The sequence below is a fragment of the Cryptotermes secundus genome, unplaced genomic scaffold (genome assembly GCF_002891405.2).
Source record: "Cryptotermes secundus unplaced genomic scaffold, Csec_1.0 scaffold958, whole genome shotgun sequence".
NCBI classification, from domain to species: domain Eukaryota; kingdom Metazoa; phylum Arthropoda; class Insecta; order Blattodea; family Kalotermitidae; genus Cryptotermes; species Cryptotermes secundus.
This window is the reverse complement of record NW_019720583.1, coordinates 9,515-18,648: the sequence shown is the minus strand read 5'-3', so window position 1 is coordinate 18,648 and position 9,134 is coordinate 9,515. Positions and strand designations below refer to the sequence as shown.

Below are 9,134 nucleotides of genomic sequence, written 5' to 3'. Positions count from 1 at the left end.
ATGATTTTATTGCGTCCATCTGTTTTATGACATCAGGGACTGCTAAAATTTGTCAAGTGTTACAAACAGAAATGAATTTGTAATGCAGAACAACTCTGTGAAGAACTGAGAAATCATTTTTGCAGTACTCATCAAAATTAAAAGGCAAAAAATTGAAAAGGAGTATAATCTGGATAAAACATTTCAAATCTTCCGTTATAATATGCGACAGTATGTTCTTTGCTGATACAAACAAAATTAATTCCATCCATTTATCATAAAAATTGAGTTAGATACAGCATTTTTAAACACAATGCTTAAAATTGTTTAGGCGCACTAACAGAAACAGACATTTAAACGCAGAGTACCAACGGGCATTTAAATAAACTCCGGCCAGCTCAAGCTTACCACTATTTCAGAAGTCCGGCATTTAAAGGTTAACTGAGCCAGTGTTAAGTAAAATGGCAGGCTTTTTAACACTGAACCTAGCAGTGTTATACATAGAGCTAGTAGTGCATATTTTTTGTATTGTCCATGTTACCAGTCATGTAATGTAATGACCAGTAATTGTTTAATGTAGTTCCAGATATCTTACATTATGTTTAACTTAGGAGCTTCAGTAATATGAGGCCAGAAATATATCAGAACATACAGTACAGTAAGTAAGTAAGACAGTAAAGTCTATATTTAATTTTATGAAGAATCTTTATTCATATTCAGCATCAACAACAGATGGACCAGCAACAACAGATGCTGCACTTGCTGCACTGGCAGCAGAAGCAGGCCTGATTGATCCAGAATCTCCTCATGAGGCTTCAGTGCCTGTAGAAAATGATCTTTTTCGTGCTGAAACAAATGGCCATCCAGAAGGTTTGGGAATGGGCATTGAAACTTGTGGAAATCCAGATAATAATGGAGGAACATCAGGAAATAGTGAAGGTGGAAGTCAGGGAGTCAGTGAAGGAACATCTGGGACTCAATCTGAGAACCCTGGTACCACTGACAATCCTGTAGCTGGGGGAGAGAATGGAAATGCAGGGGGCAATGCTGGTAATCCAGGGGGTGACCCTCCACATCCTGGTGGCTATGGGGGCTTTCCAGATCCTGAATATGTGGGACAGCAAAATGAAGATGAAGAGGAGGATGAAGATGAAGATATAGCACAGATGGAAGAACATGCTGAAGATGGAACAGAAAATATAACCCCAAATTTACTGGATATTCCTCTTCCTTTTTCCCAGAACCCTCTGCAGTCTGATGTTCATTTACCACAGAATCCCATCAATGGTCAAGTTGGAGACTTGGAGAATCAGGGCATGGTGGTTCAGCCTGCTCACTCAGATACCCATGGGGATTTCAATCAAGCTGTTCCAGTTCTAGGTTCATATGAAGACTTGAATCCAGATCCAGCCACAGACACTGCTGAACCTCCCACAGCAGCTGATGAAGCTGCACCACAAGAAACAGAACCAGAGGTGGAAGGTGATGTAGATATGAATGTTCTTCCTAATAAGCAAGAAAATCCTGGAGGGAATGTAAATGACAAACAAGAAGCAGACAATGAAGATAGGGGAAATATTTCTAATATACAAGATTCACATGGAGGAAGCGGAGTTAACCTTGGAGGTAATAATAATGGTAGCCCCAGAGATGAAGAAAATATGGATGGCCAGGATAATGGTAACCAGATACAAAATGGACAACAACTTGCTACTGGAAATGGTACATTAGAAGAAGGGTTAGCTACAAATTCTTCCCAGAATCAAGGAGAAGCTCCAAATGCCAGCAATGAACAAGAATCCCATGCAACATCTGAGAGAGGAAAGGAGTCATCAGAGAACACCAAAAGAAGTGAGCAGCCTTTTCTTACTGCATCCCAGGGGGAAGAGGATAAGTCAGAAACTGGCCAGATGAAGACTGAGCAGCTAGATGACATAGATTCAGACTCAGGTGCCCTTGCTACATTGGCTTCAGCAGCCCTGGGTTGTGACCAAGCCCCCACAAATGGTGTGAAGGCAGATTTGCAGGTGGGTGCATACCTTGCTTCCATAAACATAAGGTAGACTTCTTTTGAACAAAGGGGGGGGGGTAGAAAATAAATTATGTTTTACCATTATGAGATGCAATTGCAGACTGAAGTATTCTGCATAATTTGGTTTGGCAAAAATGATGAGATGTGAACACATATTTAAGAATTATTTGAATGCTGATAATTATCCATTATAATGGATCATAGGTCAAGTTTTAGGAAGAAGACTGTCATACTTTGTAAAATATAGTACCTTTCTGGCTAAATGTTGGTAACCAGAGAGCTACTATATTTTACAAAGTATAAGGTGCACTTTTCCCCTTGAATTTACTGCCTAAAATCTGTGAATTTCACAGTCCTAAGGTAATAGAGGTAATTAAGCCTCTAAACTCTGGATATATCTATATTTGGTAAATACAGTAGATTTGTTACATTAGAGAATAGTTAGAGATATTGGGTTTTCGGACTTTATCCATCATTCTGGTTTTAAGATAACTAAGAAAAATATGACTTTTGGAAACTGGATCTGTTTCCATCCTCAGGTGAGGGAAAACACCTATTATGTTGGGTAGCTTAGAAAGAGCTAGCCTCAAACACTGGACAACCTATGCCACAAAACACAAAGGTTATAAATACCTGAGACCAGACTAAGTCCATGAGAGCTAATAAGAAAAATATACATTACAAATTGTTCCAAATACGTAAAAGTGTGGAACCAGGATAGATAGAGCCGTAGAAATTTATGTCATGAAACCAAACTAATAACCAGGTCCATGACCCCAAGGCATGGAATAGAAAGGAGAACTAGTAAAAACTTAATAGTGTCTAACTAGCATCAGCAATGGAGTAAATCACGTCTATCTAATTTAGAACCTAACAGAAATCAATAAAGACATATATCACGTCATACAGATCTTCTATGTGAATTGGTGACTTCATTGCTGATAATGGGGATCCAAATGGGAGAAAAGTCCAAACTGGGTTGGCTAATTGAGTTGGCCGAGCATGCCATATGGGCCACTTCTTGTATTTCCTATACCTGATGTGGCTTTCAATATCCAAAATCTTAGCTTCATCCCAGCCTACCCAATGGCCCTCTTCATAGGCATGTTGAGCTAGTTTAGATTTTTCTAGAAGACCTCCTTTGAGGTTATGCCTATATTCCCAGAGCCACATGGCTCTATCTATCCTGGTTCCACGCTTGTATATGTTTGGAACAATTTGTAATGTATATTTTTCTTATTAGCTCTCTTGGACTTAGCCTGGTCTCAGGTGTTTATAACCTTTGTGTTTTGTGACATTGGTTGTCCAGTGATTGAGGCTAGCTCTTTCTAAGGGACCCAACAGAATAGGTGTTTTCCCTCACCTGAGGACGGAAACAGATCCAGTTTCCAAAACATCATGTTTTTCTTAGTTATCTTAAAACCAGGATGATGGATACAGTCCAAAAACCCAATATCTCTGTGTGTTATACACCATCGTCAGAATCCTATAGTAACTACTTGAGAATAGTTAGATTTGAAATTCTCACAGAAGTGAGTATGAAAATTACTGTATTCTTGCATGTGACACCGTGTAGTTTGGTAGGTAGGTATCAACATTCTGTCCAGAAGAAATTTTGGTACCTGTCACATCCCTGAAGAACCATAACCTTATCAACTAACATGTGGTATTCATACATGCATACATATGCACTTCATAACTGTAATTCCAGTATCTCATTTGTTTGTATGGAAACTAAAATATTAAGTCAGCATTACATGTTCAGTCTGAAGGTTTCTGACAATGGTATGTATGATTGTCACGGTGTTACAGGTGTTAATATCACCATCTTTTGAAGTTGCTTGCTACTGTGTGGGGTTTAGCATTGATGTTTGAAGTCTTCATTGTTTTAGAAATCATTTCAGTTGTACCTGGCATAATTGGTACTGTCACTACAGCCCTTTGATTCAGAGTTTTTAATCTTTCATGCCAGCTTGGTGTACTATGTAATCCTTTCAGTAAGGAATGTTAAAAGTTATTACAGTCAGAAATATTTATAGGAATCAGAGTAATTTCTTTTGTTTTTTAATAAGAAATACTGTTGAGTTTTAGGAATGATCTTATCACTTATTATTATTTGTGCCTCTAGAATTTATTCATCTGCATCAGATTTTAAGTACACAGAACTTGCTTTATTATTAGTTTGTGTTTGAAAGACATTTTTCTTTTTAGTATTTCTCTGTGATGCATCACCAACAAACATCCAGTTTCATAGCCCTACCAAACTGTTATCCCTGGTGGATTTTATATTAATCTTCTCTTACCACTCCTTCCAGATTTAGTGTTTATATTTTGTCTGGAATGCATAGGAGAACCTCAGTTCTCCAAATTAATTAAAGCAGTGGTGTGGTCAGACTCTCAAATCATTCAGATTCCTGATTTCCAATAAAATTTTCAAATTGTTTACTAAAATTATTTACTCAAAGAATTATAGGTACATTTAATATTGTCACGAATTAGGGGTTTGCGTGACTTATAAAACAGGTTTTGGATTTGATGATTTACAACATTTCACAAATCGGTGTCTTCGAGTGGATGCTCTTGACTTTTTGCCATGCTGCTCCTCCAACTGAACTGTCAGTTCAAAGTCAAAGTCAAAGTAACATTGCGACTGGCGGTCGGTCAGTCAGTTAGTCAGTAAGTCTTGGTGTTGATGGGGCTTATGACCAGATATTTATTACTCTTTGACAGTTATGATCTTGTTATTGTGGGGTGCCCTCTCTGGTGAGAGGACGGGCCTGTCTTTGTTAAGAGTCATTGTTTGCAGAAGTCATTTGTCATAATTTAAAGGGTATTTACATTTTACATGTTAAATGTGTTAATAAATGTATGCTCAGTACAGCAGATTATGCAGTTTCCAGTAGCTTCCGCTACAACAGCAGTGTGGTCACTTAAACGGTCGTATTCTCGACTGCCGCCAAGTTTAAGACTCTTATACTTTCTATGCCTGGCTTCATCTTGCCCAATATTGCGAATATTCTTGTTACCATCATTTTGTATGACTTCTGCTTTTTGCCTGCATAATTTTGTTATATAATCGTATATGTACATAACTGTCAATTCAAGTCAAAGTCACATTGCAACTGACAGTCAGTCAGTCAATAGTCTTGGTATCGAGCCCCATCTGGGGTCATGACCAAATATTTATTACTGTTTGACTGTTACGGTCTTGTTTCTGTGGGTTACCCTCTCTGACCAGAGGATGGGTCTGTCTTTAGTATATTCTGCTGGCCCTTTCCAACGCAGTCTTTTTTGGGTCCAAGCCCCTTGGGATCATATTTTACTGTCTCAGATTTGAGACTTCCCTTTTTGTTGCCTCCTACAACTCACAGGGTCACGGTGGAGGTATTCGACCCAGCCTCCACATGGGTGGAGCTGTCAATTCAAGTCAAAGTCAAAGTTACATTGCGACTGACGGTGAGTCAGTCAGTAAGTCTTGGTGTTGAGCCCCATGTGGGGTTCATGACCAGATATTAAAAATAACTGTTTGACCGTTACAGTCTTATTTTTGTGTGGCGCCCTCTTTGACAAGAGGACGGATTGCCTAGCAACAAATATCTCTGTTGTTCCTTATTCATTGCCATGGGATGTTTACTGGGTCTTTGCCCAGCAATATATCTATGCCTCACAATATATAAACAACCATACCTTTGTAAATTATTATACTTCTGTAATGTAGTCAACGTTTGACTGTGCACCAGGCTCAGTCATTAACCACGTTACACCTTTATCATGTTTCACATGAATTTCATTTTTACTGCAAAGAAGTAAAATAAGTGTATTACATTTGTAATTTTTGAAGGTGCCAGTTTGGATTAATGTAGTTCATATTACTAAGGTTGTGGTGTATTTACAGTTGCTTGCCTAAATTATGTTTTTCTTGAATAATTTATGGTAACCAATGTCTTTAATGTTGGCAGGACATGAAAGTAAAGCAAGAACATGCACAAACTCCCATAGCTGAAAATATAAAGAAGAAAGAATTGCCTTTATGGCATGATGTAGGTGTCATCAAAGGCACATCATGCACGGTTACCATGTTTTATGTACAGTCAGACAGCAAGGATGATATCAATCAAGACCATGATCAGGACACTGTGACTACTGATAATCTTCCTGACTACTCCATGATGACAAAGATCCAGCTGGAGCCAGGAACAGCATATAAATTCAGAGTTGCAGGTCTCAATTCCTGTGGTCAGGGTCCCTGGAGTGAGGTAAGGCCAATATGATATGGCTATTGCAGTTGTTAAATTAGACGTTTATGATCACTAGCAGTCACTCTGAAAACAGTGGTGATGATGATGATGATGAGTATACATAGTATCATTAAGTTATAGGAGATGTTGCAGAGGTCGTTAGGAGCGTGGAATGAAAGTAAATGTTTTCCTGTTTTGTAACCTTCCCTACAGCACCTGTAAGTGAAGATAACATTTTATGGAGCATACTGTGTAATGCAGGAGGCTTCTGACCATCCCATAAGGGTTGAAATATTATCAACTCTATTTAAAATTCTTATATGCTCAATTTTTATCACTTACTGATATTTACATAATACCTGATCTGGTATGTTTACTTTTAATAATAGTACCCCTAGAATCATACCTAGAATATACAAAACTATAATTTTGTCTGTGGTTCTGTATGGGTGTGAAACTTGGACTCTGACATTAAGGGAGGAACATAGACTGAGGGTGTTTGAGAACAGGGTGTTGAGGAGAATATTTGGACCAAAGAGGGATGAAGTGACAGGAGGTTGGAGAGGAGCTTCATAACTTGTACTCTTCTCCAAGTATAATTAGAATGATCAAGTCAAGGAGGATGAGGTGGGCAGGGCATGTAGCATGAATTGGGGAGACGAATGCATATAGGATATTGGTGGGAAAGCCAGAAGGAAAGAGACCACTGGGAAGACCAAGGCATAGGTGGGTGGACAATATGAGAACAGATCTCAGAGAGACAAGGTGGGATGGTGTAGGTTGGAGAGGTCTGGTTCAGGATAGGGACCAGTGGAGGCCTCTTGTGAACATGGTGATGAACCTTCAGGTTCCATAAAATGCTGGGAAATTCTTGAGTAGCTGCAGAATTGGCGGCTCCTCCAGAAGGGCTCAGCTCCATGAGTAGATAAGTAAGTAAGAATCATACCATTAACTACTGCAACTATGGAATGTATAAGTATTGTCACATGTTAGAGATTGCTCATGGGGTATGAATTCGTAACTGGATTTATTGAACTCTTGTAACTCATAACTACAAATAATTTATAATGCTGTCACTTATTCATGCACTCTGCTTCTCACTACAGCACATGCTAAGTCTTCTCAGTTTGCTGTGTCTTCATCAGTTGTTGCCTGGTATCAGCTCCCAGCAATGGAGAGTCGTCAGCTTCTGTGTCCATGACATTGCTGGCTGTCTGCCATCTCACCACTAATTAAATTAAAGTCAAAATCACATTATGACTGACAGTGAGCCAGTCAGTCTTCGTGTCAAGCCCCTCCTGGGGCCCAGAACAAATTTTTAATACTGTGAGACAGTTGCAGCTTTATTGATGTGGGGCACCCTCACTGACGAGAGGATGGGTCTGTCATTTGTCGCAGTCATAGCCAGCAATACATGTCAATCTTGCTTCACAAGTTTTAATACAATTTTTATGATGGCCACTTTTCTGTCTTCTGACTTAGCCATGTTGAAAGCGGCCTCCACAGTCTAGAGGTAACATTCCCACCTCATGACTCGTAGTACGCGGGTTCAAATACCCGGCGGAGGTCGTCAAATTTTTAAGGGCAGAAAAATTCAGGGAACAAGTCCTCCGGGAGGGACTTTAAGCCGTGGGTCCCGTGTCGTAGCTCTACGGCACGTAAAAGAACCTCATATCTCCAAAGGAGGTCACTGAGCCAAATTACGGACGTTTCCTGCCCAACAGCAGTCTCTAATACCTCTGGTAGATGGGGGAAGCATTATAGATACCTCTCAGCTAGTAGAGCTGGTCTCGCTGGCTGGGCGGGACTGATGGTAAGCACCAGTACCGGTAGGATATAGAGACTGGTAGAATATCATAGAGGGAAGCACAATGGACCAATACAGGTCTCAGTGCATGGGGAAACCCACCCTCTCCAATAACTAACTAACTAGCCATGTTGAATTCTGTCACGATCTGCCAGAATACCATTGTGACTACTTTGAACATGTCATTCAGAGATGAACTGTTTACATTAGAAGTCTGAATTGACTCACTTGGTACTTGTTGGTTGTGGCTCAGCAGAGATGGGGCAGGCCTGTGCAACCATGCCTTGTTTGCCCTTGTATAGCCTTGTCACAGACTGCAAGTATCACACTATGTTAATTGGTTTCATAGCTACTTGACATATACACACACCTCAGTGTGTGTGTTTAGCTCTCTTTGTTCTCTCTGTACTGTGAAGCCTGGTGTTCCACAAGGATCCCCTTTAGGACTTTTGCTATTGATTATTTTAAGATGTAATGTAGTATCACAAATACTGAGGATTGTAAGCTTATATAGTGTAATGTAGACATTGTTAAGACTTGATGTTTGGACAGTGATATGATACTAAATGCTAGTAAAAGTACAGTTATTTCCTTTACCAGGAAACTAACAGTATTGCCTGGTATTATGAATATTTTCAGACTCCAAAAGTGCATGGTTAGAATATTAATGGAAGCAAGCCCCAGGGATTCTTGCAGAAATTTTTTTAAAATTTTAAATATACTATCTCTAGCATCTCAGTACATACTCTCCTCGGCTCTGTTCATGGTTACCAATAAATCACTCTTTAGACAAAATTCTGAAATTCATAATTTTAATACCAGGAATAATTCTATTTTTTTCTTTTTTGAAGTAATGACTTACTTGACAATGTTTCATAAAAGTCCCACCTACACAGGCGTTAAGATATATAACCATCTTCCAGCTGACATTAAGGTCTTGGCATGTGATATTAAATTATTAAAAATTATTTGCATGAACATTCTTTTTATACTGTGAATGATTTTTATGCATAAAACTAGATAAGTATTTCTGATGGTAATCTTAACATCATTTTATCAATATTTACACTGTTCTACT

The 9,134-nt window shown here is 39.0% G+C and overlaps 1 protein-coding gene across 2 annotated transcripts in view; it reads left to right on the top strand.

Annotated features, from left to right (window-relative positions):
- Positions 1-9,134, top strand: part of LOC111869914 (host cell factor) — a 162,496-nt gene that overhangs the window by 147,445 nt on the left and 5,917 nt on the right. For both annotated transcript variants that reach the window (XM_023861804.2, XM_023861795.2), the window contains exons 14-15: positions 700-2,006; positions 5,971-6,267. In XM_023861804.2, coding sequence (XP_023717572.1) covers positions 700-2,006; positions 5,971-6,267 — 1,604 coding nt within the window. The remainder of the gene's footprint in view (positions 1-699; positions 2,007-5,970; positions 6,268-9,134) is intronic.